Source organism: Thermobia domestica, chromosome 1 (assembly GCF_964235325.1).
Source record: "Thermobia domestica chromosome 1, izTheDome1.hap1.1, whole genome shotgun sequence".
Lineage (NCBI taxonomy): Eukaryota > Metazoa > Arthropoda > Insecta > Zygentoma > Lepismatidae > Thermobia > Thermobia domestica.
The window spans coordinates 96723943-96746715 of NC_137454.1; the positions used below are offsets into that span (position 1 = coordinate 96723943).

At 34.3% G+C, this 22773-nt stretch overlaps 1 protein-coding gene across 1 annotated transcript; it reads right to left on the reverse strand.

Moving 5' to 3' along the window:
* Positions 1–3507: 3507 nt before the first annotated feature.
* Aprt (adenine phosphoribosyltransferase) lies at positions 3508–22722 on the reverse strand. The gene is made up of 4 exons (XM_081761033.1): positions 22526–22722; positions 17910–18147; positions 11719–11797; positions 3508–7172 (listed from the first exon to the last, which is right to left on the reverse strand). The coding sequence occupies exons 1-4, from the start codon at positions 22612–22614 to the stop codon at positions 7036–7038; spliced, it is 543 nt and encodes a 180-aa protein (XP_081617159.1). The 5' UTR covers positions 22615–22722; the 3' UTR covers positions 3508–7035.
* Positions 22723–22773: the final 51 nt, after the last annotated feature.

The following is a 22773-nucleotide window of genomic DNA, read 5'->3' on the forward strand; positions in this document are numbered from 1 at the left end:
GTGTATTTCCTTGAATCCATAAGTCTACGTAAAACGTGATGACGGTTTTGGCCTTTGCAGGCATCACTAAATATATGTAGCTCCTGAACTTAATCGAGTTTCTTTTCTTGTCTTTTCTTTTTTTTTAATCGAAGACCATCGTAGAACATACCTGTTTCCGTCGTCTTAAGTGTGTACGAAAAAAAAAAAAAAAAGTGTCTTGTAATTTTTAAAGTCATAAATATTAAAAATGTAATACCACAGTTTGTTAAGCTGAATTGTCTCCTGTACAGAGAAAAATAGCAAAGGCACGATCTACATGTAATCAAAAGCAATGCCATGAATTTCAGGTGTGGAATTTGATAGTTCATTAACTTCCTTAAACTTGTAAAATTTCTTGGCATCTCTCTTACTGACACTATATTTGACAGATGCTATTCATTTTCCAGTTTTATTAAGAAGTTTGATTTTCTGTTGCTTTGCAAGTGGTATATAGTACATCGACTTGAGGTCTGCCAAATCTATAATCCAAGTTGTTCTTGTGGAACTTCAGATTATATTCGCACTTTACCTTTACTAAGTATTTTTAAGAAAACAAAATCGTGCACTTTTTTCATATTAAGCTTCGCATCAAAGTAAGTGACATGTGTAGATGAATAGTGAGATACACGTTTTCGAAAATGAGTATGTTCATGTATTTTAAAAATGGTGATTGCAGGTGAAACGGCATTACCACGATTATCTTGCTTACCTCTCTTGTGAATGGGAGACTTTTCGCTATACAAAATATTTATGAGGCTAATAACCACTTTGTGAGACACAGCATGTAAGCTATTTTTACGTAGATACATACTTCAGTTCATGTTGTACCTTTCGTAACATAGTACTGTAATTAGGCTTATTAAAACTGTATCCTGTTCATTTTTAGGCCTAGTACTATATAGTTTTACAAATGAGGAAAAAGATAATATTGAAAAACTATCCACCGGGGTTTGATTCCCGGTGTTACAGTACAAAATAATTAATTACACAATCATTCACTTTCATTAATCATCCATTTCCTTGAGTCTAAATCATGGGACGTTAATATATATATATTTTTTTTTTATTATTATTGTTTCGTAAAACTTCCGATCCATTTTTTCTTGCACTCACAGTTGAGTTCGGTTGTTTTGACTAGGACGATCCCACCTTTGGAAGTCACAAACTTCTCACCTAAGCGTCTTAATTTTTCTTTTTGCTTCACCTTTACGTTTAGGTTCAGTAATCACTAATTCTAACATACGGAGAAAAAAAAAAAAAAACTCTTCACGGTATCCAACATTACCTACAACAGCTCGTCTGATAAACCAGGAATATTTTCCTAGTTCGTCCCAAGGGGTGTACGTAGTTATAAAGAACAAAATAGCTATCTCAGTTTAGTTAGCTTTTTCCAACTCCTTATACAATGTGTAGTACCGAAGTATTTACATCTTATTTTGATTTTATCCTGTATTTCTCTAATGCTATAACCGATGTCTTAATAGAAGACTTGCATATTGATTTCAATGTTGGATCCTCAAAGTGAAAGTATCATACTATACAATAGTTGCATTCGCATGTCTATGATAATGTAAATAATTTGTTTCAATATATACATAATAGATTAACCACAAGTCTTTTCATATGAGAATTTACACGAGCAGTAGCCAATAGTACGCGATATTTAGCACAGCATTGCCAGATTGTGGACTCCCGTTTCCCTTCTTCCTCTCTCGCTATCTACCGTTACTGCGAATTAATTGAAAGTATTATCTGTAATGACAAAAATGTTATTTTAATAAAAGGGTCTTTCCTAGTAAGATAGTGAAATCGGCCTTTAATTGGGTTGCTATTCACCCAAAAGATTACCCTTGACCTAAAACTATCCCAACAATTTTTGACCCCCCTACGCCCTCCCCTTCCAAATTATTGTATCATATATGCTCAAAATTGAACATTTTTAAATTTTGGTGGGGGTGGTCCAAAAATTTTGAAAGTTTCACAGATTGTAGATACTATCTAGATGCAAATGTGCATTTTTTTTTTCAAAACTATCGATTAGTATTTTCTAGATTTTTTTGCGTGTTGAAAATTTCAAAAAATTGTAGAAAAAGTGTTTTTGGAGGACACATTCCTGATCTTTTGGTTAAAAAAATTTGTTATGCCCTTATGTACAACATATATTTTTTCGGGGCCTGAAAGTGATGGCAACATTGTCAAAAAGAAATAAAACTGAACACAGACGTGTTTTTCGCACGGTTTTTCCACTATTTTAGGGCTCTCAGGGTGAAAGCCTCTTCAAAAAATTCTTTGCCAAAGTTCACAATTTTCCTTTCTCTTGCGTCCCTTCTGCTTGTGTCGTTCTTTGGCTGCTTTGATTCTGTCTATTTTGGAATAAAAACACCAACTATATATCCGTTGCAGTGCTTGCACTTCAACCGACTCTTGCAAAGTTAAAACCTCGCGTCGGTTCCTCGTATCTATCAGTGCTTGCCTCAGTGGTCGCACACAATGGCGCTCTCTACCGCGAGCTGTGTGTAACTTTGCTGTGCAAGAGTCGGGTGAAGTGGAAGCACTGTTGCGGAGATATATTTGGTGTTTCTGTTCCTGTTACATAGTTAGTTTTCCTTGTTAGTCAAATTCTTTAGTGTGTCATTAATCACGCATCAGAACGACTCTGCATAAGGCCCACTATGTCTTTCTACATATTATATATATATATATATATATATATATATATATATATATATATATATATATACAGGGTGCGGAAAATGTCCCGGAACGATCGCGAAATATACAAATCAGCAAAACAAAAATAACATGTGTTAAATAATTTTGAAAAAGCTATCCAATGATACCTAACACAACTCCCCACCTCCTTCGGGAGCATGGAAGGTAACTTAAAATTTTTAAATGGGAACCCCCATTTTTTATTCATTTGGATTCTCCAGAAAAAGTGACACTGATTTGATCCAAAATTGAAAACAGTGCCTTCACGGATGGCGCTTGAATCGACACACAAAAAAGGGGCACCAAAACAACAACATGAAAATGAGGATTGTCAGTTCTGTACTCATGAGAGAAAGAAAGAGAATTCAATTCAGCAGACTCCTTGTTTCATCGGACGGTTATGTTGAAGTAATTTGTTATAAGCTGCAAATAATTCGTATAGCAGTAAAACAATGAACTAAAGGATAATACTGAAAGTGTCTGCCATATAGCCTACTAACTTCTGGGGTGACTTAACATGACTTGCTTAATAGGAGGCCACTTGGATAATCTAAGTCAGCTAAAAAAAAATTTTTGACCTAGGCGCCATAATACTATAAATTCGAATTTGACACACAAACCTACATATTTTGCCTTAAATTATTTACACGCCACGAGTCACCATGGCGACCTGGATTGTTTTCTAACTTTGATCTACGCTATACCAATATCTATAATTATGAACACACCTGGAATTTTAAGGTTTAAAGGATTAGGTAAGAAAAAGTTTCTAAATTTAATAGAAGTTTAAAACTTTACTTTCCCAAGAATACATTGAATTTTCCGCTTTAATTTTGAGTAGAAAAATACAGTTTATGGTGTATCCCTCTCACATTTCCACAACAAAATAAAACTACCTTAAAAACATTAGGCCTGTCAAAATGACAAAAAATGGATTGATATTCACAATATAAACTAGATTAACATGATTGTACTTATAATTCGTGTAATGTAACCCATTCAACAAAAACTGTTTGCCCTATGTAATTTGTGTAGGTTGAAACACAAGAAAACTTGGACCATAATATCATACCTTAATTTCTAGTTTGAAAGCAAATTTTCATGTGCTTATTTACTTAAAAATTCAGTAACAGACAAAATAATATAAATAATCTTGAGTATCTAAACTTAATTCCCTATCTGTACATTTAAAGCAAAAACGAATACTCGTTTTTGCTGGTGATTATCATTAATTAGTACAATTTATAATAATACTATACTTACTAGATTGTGATTATTGGCATATGCTCTAGGATGCATCTTTCTAAATAAACTCTTATCTTGCACCACTAACGTTGCTCTTATTTAGGATTCCATTTTCTTTGTATTTCGATCAATCTGTGACCATGATCCCATACCTATGGAATGTGAACCGAAACAAAAACTATGGTTTCTGGAATACCTTTGGACTTTTCTTTCTTTTGTCTTTCGGGAACACGTTTGGACATGGAATCTTTTTTCTCCTTTCTTTGTTTACAGGACAAAGAATATAATATTTCAATAGAATTAAACATAGTTTCTGCTTACATTGCATAGCACGGGATCATGATTACACCGAAATATCGCGAAAATGGATTCCTAAACAGGAGCAACGTTTGTGGTGTACAGTAAGAGTTTATCTACTCGATTGTAATTTACCTGAGCCTGATATTTGAATTTTAGCATTGCTTTTATGAACATACTTTGAAACAGTACCAGCTATATATTGAAAAAGAGACTTAAGTTCTTAGTTTGCATTTAAGTACTAAAACTACAGACTAATCAATTTTTATGTAAGTTTAGTAATCCTGTCGGTGTAGAAGATACTAATTGTAACAGAATTTTTCACTAGATAGTTATTTTATTTTATTTTATTTATTTATTTTTTTTTAATTTTTTAAAGACATCACTATTGAAGGCCAGGGAATGTCCTATCTTGCAGTAACGAATTCATGCTTTAAAACAGCGTTATTTCATATTTTTAAGTTTTCGGCGCAACTGTGTAATTTAAAATCCTACGATACAATAAAAATATAACTGTTTTTTGCATAGCTAATGCCAAGTTTCTTTGTACTTTTGATCATAAGAAATATTAATATAAATAAACATTATATATATATATATAAAACTAGCATTATTTCCGTAATACCGTAACTTCTTCCAAGCACAGTAGTAGTAGTTCCATCGCGGCACATAATTTGAAAAATGACTGTTCTAGAAAAACGTGTACTCTTATATATGATGTAAAATACTGTATTCCCAATTCTATATTAATCTTTTAACAAAACTTAATTTTTAGTTTCAATTTGAAGAAAATTTAAAAATTTGAAAGCCACTTGTGCATTCGATGTTTTGTAAAATTCATAAAGACACTTTTTTTTTTTCCTTTGTGTGTGTGAAATTTACTAAAGATTGAACCAACTTTTATTTTGCAGCGAAACAGAAGATGTGTTCGTTTCGTGACACTAACATAAACTTTGAAAGAAAATATAAACAATATATAGAAAACTATAATTAAGTTAAAAATTCTAATTTACCACTTCTCTCTTTTAAATCACGACGTTTCAAATCGCTGCCTGAGTCAATTCGGTGGGTAAAATGAGTAGATAATAAAAAAAAAAAAAAAATAAAGATTGAATAAAAGGACATAATTCTATGCTAAATGTAGAACAGATATTAAAAATTAATTTCCTCTTCAAGTTTATCCAAGGGATGGCCTTCTACGTAAATATTACTTGTGCTTTTGTCTATTGAATGTAGCTTATGCCCCTTTACCCCATCTTTTATTTTAATTTTATAATTACTCGTTTCACCCAATGGAGCATGTAATACTCTGAAACGTTGTTAAGTCGCTAACTGTAAACGGTCATTCTTGAGTTTTGATAGCTTTCAGTATTTTAAATATTCTTCACTAAATTAGGCAAGTGAAAAAACTATGTGTATGTTGGCAACAAATATATCAATAATACTTATATGTATAAAACAAAACAGTCAAAATGCCACATTACAATAACAGCTTATTACACACGCACACACAAACCACTGGATTAAGTCCGCATTAATATATTTGGAAAAACCGGAGCGAATAATGTACACCTTATCTGGTTTTAGTAAGCTAGAATTACGGGGAAATCAATGTCATTAGCAAAAAAATTTCTAAAGTAGGTTTACTTGAACACATCAGTAACATGCTCTAAAGATTAAAATATGATACCTGTGTACTAGTGGTATGGCGAAATGAGGAAAACTGGTTGGTTATATTCGTAATATATATCATAAATGTACATAAAAAAAAAAAAAAAAAAAAAAAACAAAAGCCATATTACTAATATTAAAAGGAAAGGCTTTATGGTACACTCACAAGTAATATGGAAAATAACTCTGTCATGTCTTAGTTAATCTATCTTACTAAGAGCTGATAGTCAGCGGATGAGATTTGCGAATATAGATTCTATCTGCGAAATATGAGGTGCTTTGTTCTTAAATATTTGTTAATATGTATATACCCACACATACACACAGGGCCGGACCCAGGATTCTCTAAGGGTGGTGCACCAATAACTACCAGTACATTTGAATTAAATTTGAGTTTTTTAAATGCCTTTAGGCATCTGTGATGTGAATGAGGAATTCCTTTGGAAATGCTAAGTGTCTGCTCTCGATGAATTCTTTTCCTTCAACCTTCAGAAAATTGACTTAAACTATTGATTTTGCAAAACTCACTGCTAGCTTCTCACTTTAGGTAGTGTATATTTACAACAACGAAGAGGAGGGGGGGGGGTGCACGTGCACTTTTGCACCCTTCTAAATCCGGCCCTGCATACACATACACGAGAGTATTTATTATGCTCGTATATAACTCAAAATTTTTGTATAAGGAAAAATAAAAAAGATTTAGTTATTCGTACAAAATTATCTTATTTCGGTATCATTTAACTGTCAAACCTTTCGCTTGCACTTAAACCAACATTATAATTCATGTATTTATATCCATAGCAAGCTATGCATTAATTCTAACAAAAAATATATCTTCGCAAAATATGTACGTTTATAAAATATATAAATGTAAATAACAAATTACATATAAATCTTAATACATTGTAAATTAAATTTGCTCCCAAATTACCAAAAAAGTAAACGAATCAATCAAATATTGCTAAAATGTTTCTCCGGAATGCACAATTATCACAGTTTAAGAAAATTATTAACACGACATATCGTCATATACACCGTAGGAATTAATATTTGAACTTCGTTCATCTTCTAATTAGGCAACACCATCGGTTAAAACTTCATGACTGTATGCACCTTCGCGGGAACTTTTTCTCTTCCTTTTAAATCACACAGTTCCATAACTATCAGGCATTCCAGCACTTCTCCACCCAATGCACGTACTAACTGGCAAGCTGCACATAGTGTTCCTACAAGGATAATAAATTATATAGGCCCATGTACTTTAGTCTTTTATAGATAGGTATGAAGACTAAAATTTTAGTTAATCTGCATTATAATGATTTTTTTAAAAATGACAAAAAACAGGGCGCAAAATTTCCGGTCGCCACTGGAGACTACAAATTTAGAGCTGGCGACCAGTGTTCAGTAGTATCACGGTAACGTGATAATTTATCACGGTAATGTGATGATTAATGTTGTTAAAAGATACTTAATATAACAGCTAATATTTTTACCATACCTGTTGATTACCTCGTTGTACAGCAGTAAATGGTTATATTTTTACCAAATTATCTTTTAACCTATTGCAGAAGATCAGGGTTAAAGAGTTACCTATGAGTAAACACAATGATTACGCAGTAATTGGCCTAGGCTGTCTCATTTTATTATGATAATAATAATACAAAGGTGGATGAGCACCTTACAGGGCTGTTCTAATCCAAATACATCTGTTAATAAGTATATTGGTCATCCACAGTGAGTTAAAGAACTCGAATATACCATGAGATATGCATGACTAATAATTGACACATTGAGATGCAATGCCTTGGTAAATTACATGGTAAACTCATAAGCAGTATGCTGGTAACCGAATAATTGTTATAATTGCAACTTTTGTAATTACTGAAATAATTGCAATTATTGAGATAATGGTGACAAGTTAATTATACCATTGAAATACTTTTAAGAATAATTGATCCGGGCTTATCATAACCTACGGTTATGAGGATTGATTGATATGTATTGTCCTGCCATAATCATATGTATGAGTGAAAAAAAAAAAAAAACGTAATACAGTGAAACCTCTGAATAACGGATACCAATGGGACGGGAATTTTTGTCCGTTACAGAGAGGTTACAAAAATTTAATTTCTCTTAACGGTAATTGTATGCAGTAATATACAGTAAATACATTATGTATGAGCGTAAATACGTAAAATTCAATATGAAAATACTCTGTTTAGTACGTACTGGGATTTGAATTACTGGGACGGATGAAGGAGAAATTCATTTCTGTTAAATAATATTATTGTTGGGGAATGTGTTAATATGTTCGTATACTGCAAATGATAATGCGTGTATGGTAATTTTCTTAAGGACATGTTATCACCCTGTAAAAAACCAATTAATTCACATACCGCCTATACTAAAAGTAAAAATAGCTTTAAAAAGTATGCAATATTATTATTAAATACTGAAAATGTGGAGAAGAAACTCACCAAATTTCTTGGGAAAAAGTCTGCAGTAGTTGTCTGTCGTGTACATCCTACGGACACTAGTTTCTGTTCGAAATTTGCTTGCAACTGTTGGATCAATTGGAGAACTTCTGTTTCACCACTCTTAATGGCAAATTTCTTTAATTGTTCAACTGTTTGACACCCCAATTTGTACAAAAGAAAAATTTGCTTTTCCAAAAAAGTAAGAGAGAAAACATTGCTCGTTGAAAAATGTTATTGCAAAATAAACAATGTTTCTTTTGTTATCTATGAAATTGTTGGGAAAGAAAGGTCCAGAGGAAAAAGCACTAAATTTGTTAGAGAAAGGAAGATCCGCATAGAATTCTTGACCATACGACTAACCCTGCATGAGTGTTAGTGCTTATTGAAGATTTTCTAGGATTTCCACCAGAAAGCAGTTTATTGCGGGCAGAAAAAAAGAAGCATTTCAAGTTCAGCTTGAAGTTGTTCTGTTTGATGATAGATACACTTGTAGGGAAAAGACTTTTCTGCCTACTGTCATATATCGCAGAACCGAGAATAATTCATGTCCGTTATGAAGAGGTTATTGAAACGTTTGGAGGTAAAAAAGGGCTGTCCGCGTCCGTATCTGAGAGAGTCCGTAAAAGGGAGAGTTTCGTTCGGTAAGAGAATATATATTTTTGCCGGGACAAAAAAATCTGTCCGTATTATAGAGGTGTCCGTTAAGGGAGGTTTCACTGTATACAATTTACATTTTCTGGTCTATCGATGTCACTCAGGAACGACGACAATATGTTCGCGTTTCTACGGTGGTCAATACAATTGTACTACCTGCCCGATACTGTCCGACTTAACAATGCGGGTCGAGACGAGACGAGACTACAACCGACTGAACACGATTGAAGAATCGGATATCTGAAGTGACTTGAATACCCTGGTTTAGGAACCATAAGTTTTTATATGTGCCTCTTTTGTTATTTTTCTTTCTCATGTCCTTCAGAACCAGTGCATTCTAGACTATGAAATAATATAATTCGTGATGTATGCAGGAAAACACTGCTTTCACATTTTTCACAAACACAATGTTTTGTTATATAACTGTTTTGGTTTTCTGGTGTCCTTCTCCAAGTATGTTGCTGTAACAATAATAACTTATTTGTGTTACTTGGTTTTTCCAAGGTGACATTATCATGCACTAAATAATATTGGAGTCTGATTTTCGAAATTGTAAAAATTTCGATCAAGTCCTTTACGTTTCCGTAATAGTAGGAATCATTTCTGCTTAAAACCAGAGGGCTGCGCAGTGTCTGTTTCGCACGAAAATAATTTTCACTGAGTGAGAGAAAACACGGAATTTGAAGTCTTCATAACGGACATGAAAAGTGAAGTCTTCACAACTCTGTAATTCGCCCCTCCTATCCCACTCTCAACTGAAATGGTTTGCCTCATAATTTGTACGTAAGAGATACTGGCGATCATCATTTTTGGATTGGCGAATGCGTCTGACTTTGAAATTTTGCGCCCTGCAAAACAGTTTTGATGCAAACAAAATGTCATAATAAGAACGCAAGGTTCGTGCACCTAACTCCTATCTATTTACAAAGGACAGACCATTTATGATTTAAGAATTTGTTATAAGCTCTTTACCGCTTTATCAAATTGCATTATAGACTGTTAAAACAACTGTCTCAAGAAATATTAACTAAAATAACTTACATATTTAGAAATATGTATTTAAAAAAAAACTAAAACGAAATCGGATATCCATATACATAAATTAAAGAATTCCACCTTTCGAGATTCGAAGAGAAGCTAAAGAATTATATTATAATCAGTAGTAAGAAACCGACTAATGTTCTTAACACATATTACTGAAACGACCTTCTACTATTTAATATAAAGATGTGAAATGTAGTTGTCTGCGAAGCTATCTATTCCAATATAACTTAATAAAATTTCTCGATTTCCATGAAATATAATGTATGCTTCATTCGAGGCTTATCTATCACCCCATTCCTTGGGGTTCTAATCTAAACGATAAAGCGGTGAATTCAGCCCTAACTTTGAAAAATCTGGGCGTATTTATGTACCCAGCAAATTAATTTATTGTTGTTTGTCCCACGGTAACTTCCATGAAAATTCGCATAGACCGAGAGATGACATTACGTCATTTACTGAGCTGCTTATACGATATTGACAAGCTTGTAACGACAGCCTTATCTAAACATACACACAATCAATATATGTAATTGAATGTTATTAACTTGGCAATAAGACGCATTATAATAATTCACTTCATACATAATTAGATATGCTTCTATGGATGGTATAAATTTATTTGAACTCATCATACAAGATATTCAGAATCATGGATCGAAGTGATACTTGTGTCCAAGGAAGAACATGTACCGTAATTGGCCATGGTCAAATACCCACACCTAGCATTTTCTACCATGATATGTTGTACATATCTTACCAACTTCATGTCCCACTACATAAAATTGCATTCACTTCATACAGAGACCTTATGTACATAAACAAAACAGATCTGAACATCGATGCTGCAAAACGTCTGTTCAAGCAAAATTACCAGCTAAATCAGAGCCTTGAGGCAGTGCAAGTGGAGCATGTCAGTAATAGCCATTTTGCAGTGAGAGAATTATGTTATTGCTTATTTCAAAGTTAAAGTGAGCATATATGTGCGCAAGGTATTGCTAATACACTTAAGAAGAGGTATTTTCTCTTAAAAAAAAAAAAAAAAAAAAAAAAAAAATCTCCAGTTAATGACATATGGATGCCATGAGGTGGGTGGTTCGTGATAATGAAATGAAATCTTTAAAAACTTCCCGGCATCCCATGGTTATGCCGGGTAGGCTAAAGGAGACGGTGATGACGAGAAATGCATGAAATGGTGAAATGAAGAAAGTAGGAGGAAACGGAAGAACCCCGAGAAAAAACACGCACATGGTGTTCGTCCACCACAAAGCTCACTTGGCGCGAGCTGGGTTCGAACTAACGAAGAACGCTCTGTCACTGAGCCACCGCGGCTCCCTGGTTCGTAATAATCTCTCAGAAAACTGTTTACTTTTTCACTTACGGTATTACTTAAATATACAATCTGTGAAAGATTTCTTTGTTTTCCCTGTACTATTTATGTATCGGCTCTCATAAAATAGGGAGGGATGAATGCTCGAGTTCTATTTCGTGCTTCATATTTCTATGTTTTCATACAAAATAAAACATAAAACTAGTATATGTTAATGAAGAGATACAAGACTCTAAACCTTTCATTGTACTAACATAGATTAGAACTTACCACCAGTTGCCAAAAGGTCATCTACTATGAGAACTTTCTGACCATTACTAATGCTATCGCTCTGAGCTTCAAACATGTCCTGAAATTAAACATATAAACATATCCGTCTAAATTCATAAATACGTTCAAACAAGGAAAAAAAAAATAGCTGAGTTGATTTATCTCATTACGTAAAATGAATTGTGAAATTTCTTGAAGAAATGCACCTTGTGTCATATATATATATATATATATAAAACTTTGCAACAATCCTTTCTAGCTCTGCGCCAAAAGTAACCTCTTTGCTTTCGCTTAAGTATAGTCTCTACAGCATTTCGCATTTCTACAAAATGTACTTCTATTCCTTTCATAACAGTGGAAATCCAACTAACGTAAACAAGTGCAAAAGCGGGTATCTGAAGCAACCGGTTTTTCAGTAAGTACACTAAAACGTGTTTTGAGTGAGGAAGGAATCATGGGAACGAGCTTTTCTACTCCGAATAAGAAGCGAGCACAACGAAAAACAAAAATTTCAGTGGATGATTTTGACAAACGTATTATTCGTCGAACACTTAATGAATTTCATATTGTTCACGGTCAACGACCTTCTGTAAAATCACTGTTGCGAGTACTTCGAGAAAAGATTAATTTTAATGGAAGCACTTGATCTTTACGGAAAATGATGCGTTCGTTAGGATTTAGATGGATTAAGGTTGAAAACAATAGGCGACTACTTATTAAAAACATGAATTTCGGTCAAAAGAGGTTGGCTTATTTGCGAGCTCTAGATCATTACAGAAGGCAGAACCGCCCCATAATTTACGTGGATAAGACGCATTTGCATTCATCGGACACAAAACAATACGCGTAGAACGATAAGAAGAATACAGGTTGATTCACACCAATTTTTAAAGGACAACGCGTAATAATCATGCATGCTAACGGAGAAAATGGTTTTATTCCAGACGCGTTAGTCATGTTCAAATCTGTAACGAAATTTGGCGATTATCACAATGACATGAATTATGAAAACTATGAAAAGCGTTTGAAGTCGCGGCTAATTCCTAACTTGCCAAGTAATTTAGTTCTTGTGATAAACAATGCACCATATCACAATGTCTATTTAGATCCTTCACCGACATCATCTTGTAAAGATGTAATGATCGATTGGCTTGTGAGACACAATATTCCTTTTAGAGAAAATATGTACAAACCAGAACTTTATAGCTTAATCAAAGCCAATAAAGCTCGTTTTCGGACGTTTAAAGTAGATTCGCTCCTTACTGAATATGGACATTCAGTTCTTCGTTTGTCCCCGTATCATCCTGATCTAAACCCGATAGAGTTGATTTGGGCTGCAGTCAAAGAATATGTAGCAGCAAAAAATACCACTTTTTCCATTAACGATGCGATAAAACTCGCCAAAGAGAAATTTACAATGGGAAGAGTGGAAGGCAAGGTGTGATAAAGTATGAAGATGTGAACAAGCAAATTTGCAAATGGAACTTCAGTTAGACTTTCCTGCTGAAAACAACACAATAAACTTGGCTGAAGACAGTGACGGGAGTAGTGACTCCTCGGAAGAAAGTGACGACGAGACGGAAGACGATGATGATGAGATGGATTGTATGGACGTTATTGAGCCTTTATAAATACCTGAAGCTAAAGGTAAGCCTATCATAATATATATAAGTTACGTTAATAGTTATTACGCATTGTTTTTACTTATTTTGGAGGTTAGTATCGGCATGGGTTAGAAACACTACCAAAAAATCTTCCCTCTCTCTCCACTGTCACCCTCGCAGCGAATAGCGTTCTTCCTACCTCCCGCTTCTCAGAGCTCATGCTATCTCTCGCACTCTGTATATGAAAAATCCCATTGGTAATTGAACTAAATAAATCATTATATTTTAACATTCAATGGTACTACTAGTCAACTGACTGAATTACAGTAAAAACACTCAAATCGCTAGGTAACACTAGAACTTAACTCACTAATATTAGAACTTAATTCACTTATAAATTTTATTTAGAATTGTTACGAAGAAAGTTACTGCACTAGAAATGTAAATGAAATACATACAATTCAAAACAGAAAACGAAAACACTAGTGAAAATAATTACTGAAGTTCATGCGCTGCAATGGCTGGATGCTCGGTGTTGGGAAGGCAGCCCCGAGTTGGGTTTTCCACAGATTTTTCAGTTGTACTCATCCTCTCCGTGTAAATTAATACGGCTGCAATTTAATTCCTATTGATTCTTTAATACTCTTGTCTTATGAAAAAGACATTGACAGTCGTTTCCTAATTGACTGATCTTTAAATGAGTTGTATGTCTTTTTAACGTAGAGGATGACTCAAAAGTTTCAGGACACCCTTTCTCCAAAACGTTCAAGGTGATGGCCATTTCGAATTTATATTGAGTCTGAATGTACTTTTGATTCATAGTCGTCATTTTGAAATCAGACATATTGGATCAAGTTCTAATGTTTCAAATGCAAAGGTCATATGTGGGGTACCAAATAACATACAGATTTCTCCTGAATCCATTTAAGTAATTATATTTTACATATTTATTTTCACTTGAGTCATGAGCATGGACGTTCAACAGAACTTGCATTGCTGACATCCAAAAGATACTGCATAGAAAGATTATAGCATAGTTTACGTTTGTGCACAATTACAGGATGTCTTGTCCGTCATGCACGACATAGCTGCAGACGTATCAGGTAATCGAGTTGCACCCCTCTAGCAGCGTGCATTAAAGATGGTGTTCGTCCTGGATTTTTGCACTAAACAACATTGCTTTTAGATGACCCCATAAACAAAAGTCAAAGGGTAAGGTCACGTGGTACAGGTGGCTACTTCACTAATCCCAATGCCCAATCCAATTAGTAAGCTGCATACCGAGCCAATCACGAAGTCCTAACCGTAGTGCAGTGGGATCCCTCCCACTGGAAGTAACAGGGGAAGCTCCCATTTTCATTTAGCATGGAAGGAAACATCTCCGGCAACCTACTGCATTTCCAAATATCTCAGAATCTATGAATCAAGAAACGGATCTCCCATATTCTATACCATACCATAACTTTTTTCTGAAGTAACCGCTTTGAAGGCCCCTGTCCAGCGAGGTCACGGTCACTACAATACCTATGATTCTAGTCGCCACTGAAAAAATCACCTACATTATTGAAAAGAATGCCCTTGAACATTGTAAATGTCTTTAACATTGATTCAAGTGCAGAAATCCATACATCTTTCAGAGTTGCCCTCACAAAGTTTCTGCTGCAATTGGATTTTATATGGATGTCACTTATTTCCATGCAAGATTCGTGTAATTGATAGTTTCCTGATAGCTGGTTATGCTGACAGACAGGGTGTATTGTACGTTAGACTCTATGAATGTTGCTACCAAGACCATCCTATCTCATACACTCGGCTAAGGCTTTTTGTTGTTACTGTTTTTGAGGGCGCGAGACCTTTTATCCAAATAGGTTTACCTACCTACATATCTTATAGTGTATTTCATAACTAGAGCACGGATGTGTAGACACTAAAATATGAAAATAGGCACTGGGAATTTCGAAAAACTTCCACAAATAATTTTGCAAAAACTAAAAATAACATCAGCAAAGTTTCTGCACATCATGCACAACTTGTCTCTATCAGTTGAAAAGGAATGGAAAGGAACTGTAGCTGACTCTCGACTATCCCGGCCGCGAGTATCTAGTCTCCGTACTATGCGGCTTAGTTTTAAAAGAATATTTCTATTTAATAAAATAAGACATATATAGTAAAGAAACGTATTTCGTGTAATAAAACGCACGTTTTTCGTTAACGCTTAGTTATTTTAAAGATGTAACTATATATTCATACTGCACTGTTTACTTGATTTTTTCAATCAGACATTATAAAATTCATCTTAAAATGTGTACAATACTATACCTATTTTTACTTTTGCACTTTTTGTATAATAAATTATTACAACGCAAGAAGAGCAGCATTATTTCCAATAAGGATGTGAAATCTGTATGACAGAGTTCTCAATGACCATAGTCAAGAACGAACAACCACGCCGAAGTAGCTCATCGTGGACTGCAGTCGGAGCTTGAAATGGACCATCCGTCGATTTGGCGCATTACTGACTCACTTCGGAGGACACAAAAAGTGGGACTTAGTGTACGAGGCTTCGAGGAGAAGAGTCACTGAAGCAAAGAAGAAAATATATTCAGGCAGATGAAAGAATTCGCCGAATTGTACAGAAATTTGAAACTGTTGACACTGTAGAATAGTTGCGGAGTTTGGTCCATAAATCCGTCATAGAATGGTAAAGTCATGATAAATGTAACGTAAGACAAAAATATATTATTCAGTATTTATATTACATTTCACTGTTGTTTCCTTTTCAATTACCTCTGTTGCAAATACATAGTAATAAGCAGTAATACAATGTTCTGAATAGCTATGAGGTTATGAATATCCAAAATGCCTATTCTTTTACATTAGAGATGATATAAAGGTAAGTTCACAGAAGTTTATTTTGGAGTGTCATACGATGCCTATAGTAAATTTTTGTTTTAGCTCGATACAGATTCTTAATGAAAAAAATTTCTGCAGGTCATGGTCTCCGATATTCCTGAAAATAGGACATATCATTCTAGAAACAAAATAATTAGACCCATATTTTTTCTGCACTATACAAAAATTTGCTAGAACTAAACCAAGCATTTAATGCAACTGAGACTCTCAATGACTGTTTACCATAGGACATACCATAATAAGACGAAAATTTAGAGTTTTTGAAGATAGCTTTTTTAAAGAAAATTGGGGGGCCGAAATTCACCTTTCTTATTCTTTTAATTTGAAGTTCTGCTGTAATTTTTTAATGACAGTTGTTGTTATATTAGTGCCTATTTCTAGGGCTTTTAATGCATAAACGTCCAGATTCTAGTTATGAAATACATTATAATCCATTTAAACACATTGATCTATTCAGATATACGGCTTTGCACCCAAATGTCTTGCCCCGGTTTTAAAAGATCTATTGCTATGTCTATTTTTACAGAATGTTCCTCCACATTTGAACTCCGATAAAAAATTTTGAAAATATCATACCGACAGATTTTCCCTGAACTTTCACACATACCGTTGTAAATTTTAATTGGAGCAATTACCTCCTCTTAAATATTTTTTAATAAAGGATCTCTGCTCGGCATGCTTCACTTTACACTTAACACAATTTCTGATCATTCTACCAGTAACGAAGAAACACAAACGTGTTGAAACATAAGATTTCGCATGTAGAATACAGACAAATCAGTCATTAATCACATTTGAAATATCCTAATCACACTAGAAATGATGGCTATAGCATAGGAATATTTACTGCAAACATCCAATTTGATGAGGGGAATAGGTTGGGATACGTCACTCACATGAATTACATAAGTGGTGTGTACAGCGTTCTAGCAGGAAGGAGACTTTTGAGTAGACAAACAAGTGAAGGAGCAATATAAAGAAGATTTTACAGAGATTAACAATCCTGACTAGATTTGCTTGGCATTGAATAGGATCCTAACGGTATGTTTTTATTTCTGTGACTTAGAAACTTCGGGTTGGTTAAAATGTACATTATTATTATTATTACTGTGAGCAGGAGGGTTTGGTAGTGGATATGATGTCTAGGGGTACAAGGTAAGATTTTGAGTTTTAAACTATGTACCCAAGAGCCCAGTAACTACAGTCATCAACAGAATGGCTCGGGTTCGATCTCTGGTAGGAGGAAAGATTTATTCTCCCCTATCCTCTTCCACATATGGCTCAGGGACTCACGCAACCAAGTGAGTAGCTAGGGCTAAAGGCGGTCGGACGAGGTGTATTGACTACATCTTATCTACCTGATCTACGTGCAGAGATCGTAGAAATATGGCCCCTAACCTTCACACCCCCGAGTCTTTCTCGCGGATCTAGTAACTAGTGTCAATGGGAGAGCATTGAATGCATTACGGTGTTTGAATTGTACCTTAAACTGTAAGTCCATGTCTCTCAAAGCCTCAATGTTGGCAAGAGACGCAAAACTTCAAAAGACAACCATTCACACTACCCGAGTGCTACATCGGCCCATCCCGAAGAGAGGTGGGTACTTATTATTATCAATCTTTACCATATTTTATAACCACTACAGCAGGATACTGAAAATTTGGAACTACTTACCATTCCATATTCCAACTGGTACGTTACTTGCTTAGTTTCTCCTGGAAGTTTACCCTTTTTTCTTATTGGAACGAAAGGAACGCCAAGTTCTAAAGCGATGAAAGTACCAATCAGAAACCCTCTAGATTCCAAACCAACCACAACGTCTACTTCAGGAATGTTCTTTTTAATATGTTCTATAAGAACATCACGTAACTTTCGGAATGCTTCTGGTTGTTTCAATAGTGAAAATATGTCCCTACAAGAAACATTTAGTAGAATAATGTCAATATCTGTATTATTTTCATATAACTATAGGAAACAAACTACTTCGATGCTGTAAATATTAAGAAAAATGACAAAATTATTTAAATTCATAATGTTAAAATAATATTTAAATATGGCAAATTAATTATTCACTAATTACTTACGCGCCAAATGACACATTTAACACAAAATTGATAAAATTACACTAATCTAAAATTTCTTAACCTAAGAGATATAAAACGACATTTTATAAACAATACTATTTACAAATGATAACATTTTAAAATTTTAAATTCGAATAATATAAATAGGGCATTCCAAAATCTTGAAACATGATAAATCTCAAATGTATAAGGTATCACGTTTGCTTGTAAGTCGATTTTCAATGACCTTCCAGGAACAAACAAGTTAAGCAATACGATAACATCTGTGAATGCCTCCATCGTCAATTGTCGGTATAATTACAGTCTTTTTTCCCTTGAATCAACTGCAGTGCGACCAACTAGACTGTCCCAACGTTTACGCAAACCGGTTAGAGTTCAAGTTTAGCTCCACTTATGTCAGCTAGTTCTCTAATTGGGTTTTACTTTTAAAATTATTATCCGTTTTACATGTAATTTTTATATACAAAGCTCGAAAAGTGCCGAGCGCGAGATTGCTATGGCGACTGGAAATAGAGTATGACGTTTAACTAATTAACATCAGTATTCCCAGGTTTGCCTGCCAATAGCTCTGATTTGGTGTTTGGTTTTCAGAACTGGCATCTAAATCAGATTTTTTTTTTTCCGATTCTGTTCATATCACTATGGTTGACAGAGCATGACTCAGGTTATCACTTACCAAATCACAAATATGTTTTCTTAGAAGAAATGTGAAGCCAGCCACCTAATAAAGAAGCGTGTTAAATGTAGGCCTAATGGAAGTGTCTGATGTTGGTTAGTGCAAAGAAAATGAATGTGTTTGATGTCTAAACTATTATATGAACCATAGTCAATACAAATATTTTGCGGACCATGTATAAAGTTAGTAATACCTATTTTGTATTTTGCAAATGTATTTGAAATACGTATTTTGTATTTTATATTTTAAATATATTTCTGGAAACTATTTTGTATCCTAAAAGTTACAAATTATACTTTTATGATATTATTTAAAACATACGTTTAAATAATATCATAAATACATTTTATGATATTATTTTGTATTTCAAATAGGTTAGCTTACCTATTTTGCCCAGCACTGCTTATTATACTTGTGAAAGATACAATCCCAATATATTTTGATTACTTTTACAATTTTATTGTCACATCAAGTAATATATTTCTTCTGTGGATTCTAGTAATTTATGCTCCCCTAAAATAGGAAAGCGCCCGGACGCATATTGTGCGGGCTTCAGCTTCGTCCTGCTCTTAATCGGGTTAGATACAGTTCTTTTAGTGGATATATAGCACAGTTGCTGGTATTTTTTCCATGTTATTTTTTATATCGAGTTACAAGTGCAGTCTACATATTTGTAAAATTTACAGAAGAAATATATCATATTTTAACATAGCACTGTACTTAATGAAAATATGTGGGGATCTTACTTGTGACATATACGTACATACTGATAAAACAAAAGATGGAAAATTGAATTGTTACGCACAAAATAAAACATAAGGAATATATTACGCAGGGTATGCGAAGATAAAGGCAGTATATTACTCATGATGCGCATACATATTATAAATACAATATATTTATGAAAATGAATAATTGCTTTTAAAGGATGTTCGTCGAATTTTATGAAGCATCACTGTATTTATATCCATAGTAGTTAAACCCTCCTAAAGAGAATCTGAACTGAGAAATGGTACTATGCCCAAGGAAAAACTAGTTTCGAAGAATGCAGGCGCGTCAGAGATGGCGAATTTTCGCGTTACACTTCTAATCATCAAATACAACACTGTGCAGAAGTTCCGCCGTTGGAAAATAATACCTAACACAGTAATCTTTCATATGCAGTCACTCACTTTAACCAAGGTCATAAAGTACTTATACTGATTTTACACTAGTAAACTTACATGTTTAAACCTAAACTACAGCTGTATTTTTACTATTTAATTCTGCCACATGAAGAAATTTGTTACTTATAAACATAACTTTCCATGCAGAGTACTAAACTATACCCATAAATTTTGTAAACTCTTCGAGAAGTTGTTACAATTTCGCTAACTCTGTTAATATTATGGGATTAACTTTACAATGTTTGCTCCAGGTGGTTCCTTATGCCAGACGAGAAATTACACCCTATTAATCTGAACAAAATGGGGCCAAACTTCCCTAACCTTAAGCTAACCCGACCGTACCCTACCCTACTGTACTTATCCCTACCAAACTCTACTCTACCCTACCCTATTCTACTATACCTTTGAAAGTGGTCCTACTTCTCTATACGCAGCTGTAGCGTGTATTCTAAAGTTTACCCATATTATGTTAAGTTAGACCTACTTGCGTCGGTACAGATGTAGTTTTTGCGAACCACATATTGGAAGATTTACAGGTAAAATTCAATATTTTCTACGAAAAGACACGTTTATAAGGAACACATTTCTGCACGGGACAGAATTAAATACAAAGTAATACAGCTGTATTTTAGGTTTTCAAGTACAGCGTTACTAATGGAAAATCATTACAAATGCTTTACTACGGATAAAATAAACGAGTGCTTATGAAAGATGGTTCTATTTGATGCTACTTTCCAACGGCAACATATATCTGCACAGTGTCCAGAACATGTATTTTATACTCACAATTGCAGCGTTACTAGTATGAAACAATGATAAGTGCTATTCCATCTCGTATCATTGGCAAAACACACTTCATTACGCCATCCTAAGCTGCGCATATACCAACCATCGCTGACGCGCCCACTCCCTCCGGACACACTCACTCGCGGTTCCAGCAGCTTAGCTCTGCCCTGACTTGGTTAGATAGAATTCGTGCTTTCTAATGGCCGCTAGCACAGGTTTGATTTCTGTCTTTTGCAGTGTGGTTATTATGCTACACATTTGAGTCATATTTATACACAAATCGTAAAAGAATTGTAATATTACAATAATTGCTTTTGGTGGCCCCCTTGAAATTTGTTTATGGCAAGTGAGATATTTTCATGTCGCCCAATGGAAACCTTTAGGAGGCAATAAGAAGGAAATTAGTGAAAAAATTACAATTTTTCAACAATTCTTTTTAGTTGTGCACCAAAAGTAAATCTGTTTGCTTTCATCATAGTATTCATATTCCCTTATGTACGCTTCTGTTAAGTATAGTCTCTACAGCATTTCGCATTTCTACAAAATGTATTTCAATTACCTTCTTAAATGAGACACAAATCAATTATGTCTACATTACTTCGAATCATTTCTCTTGTAAATATTGTATTTTTTACCTAGTTTTGGCACCCTTCATCTAAACACAGCCTGAAATGTATATCTTTTTTCATATACAATTCCTCGTCCCAACTGTAATATTATTACAATTTTTATTAATCAGTATCCACATAGCAATGCTGAGTTAGCGATAACGCGTGAGGGCGGTCTACTAGAATGGTTGATTATTTTATTAGGACTCACTGGGGGTGGGAATCAGCGTTCCAGAACCCTGCCCCTAAGTTTGTCAAGTACCATTTGTGCAATATGGACCCGTATTGACCACTTGAACCACTAAAAGTTTCCACAGTAAGTTAAATACTAGTATTCTAACTTCACTTGCCGCTTCGCACGGTATTGCTTGAAATAGCAAACGTTCATGTTCTGATCATATTAATATAAAATATGAAATGAAAGAATTTAGCAACAAGTTTTTAACCATTGAAGAGAGGTCGAAGTTGTCACTGAAATATATATTGAAGTTGCCAGATATTACTCAAATATATAGCACGTCCAGGTAAGTCAATCGGTATTACATAACCTCTAAACGAGCAAGAAATTATACTGGTTGCCGCCAGTGCGCTGTAAATAATAAATATTGAGGACCTTTGCTCTCAGTTTTTCTCGCAATCTTTACTATTTACATTTCAGTATTTTTGACAATATTGTGATTGTTACAATTTTAATATACTGTTATTCAATTTCAATATGTTCATGGGCCGCGTATCCATCCTTATTACATTAACAGTGTGAAAAACAATTATAATTAAAAGAGGCTAATTTGGCCATTTTGGCACGAGCCATCTTAATATATACTTTTATTTCAAACAATTTTCATTTAAAACAACATTAGTGAAGCAGTCCATAGGGCTGTAAGGCCGGTACTTCCTTTATATATAAATCTCCCGTAAGGGAGGTAACTGGAACTGGAAATTATACTATTTCGAAATGAGCATAACTCACCAAAACAAAATTCCAGGTTTAGGAAAGTCTGGATAGTTTTTTATTTTCTGTTTAAGCTCTTCGATTGCTCTGTCCTCTTGTTCTGACATTTCCTATGACAGTATGTTATTTAGTATTTTTATACTCTTCGACAACGTAGAATCGCCGAACTTCGTTCTTGACTCTTATAGGTTATCGGTGTTGCGTCGCCGTACGCGTGTCTTCTGTTTTCCTTCTGACGACTTTAAATTTCAGTGTTGATAAATCCA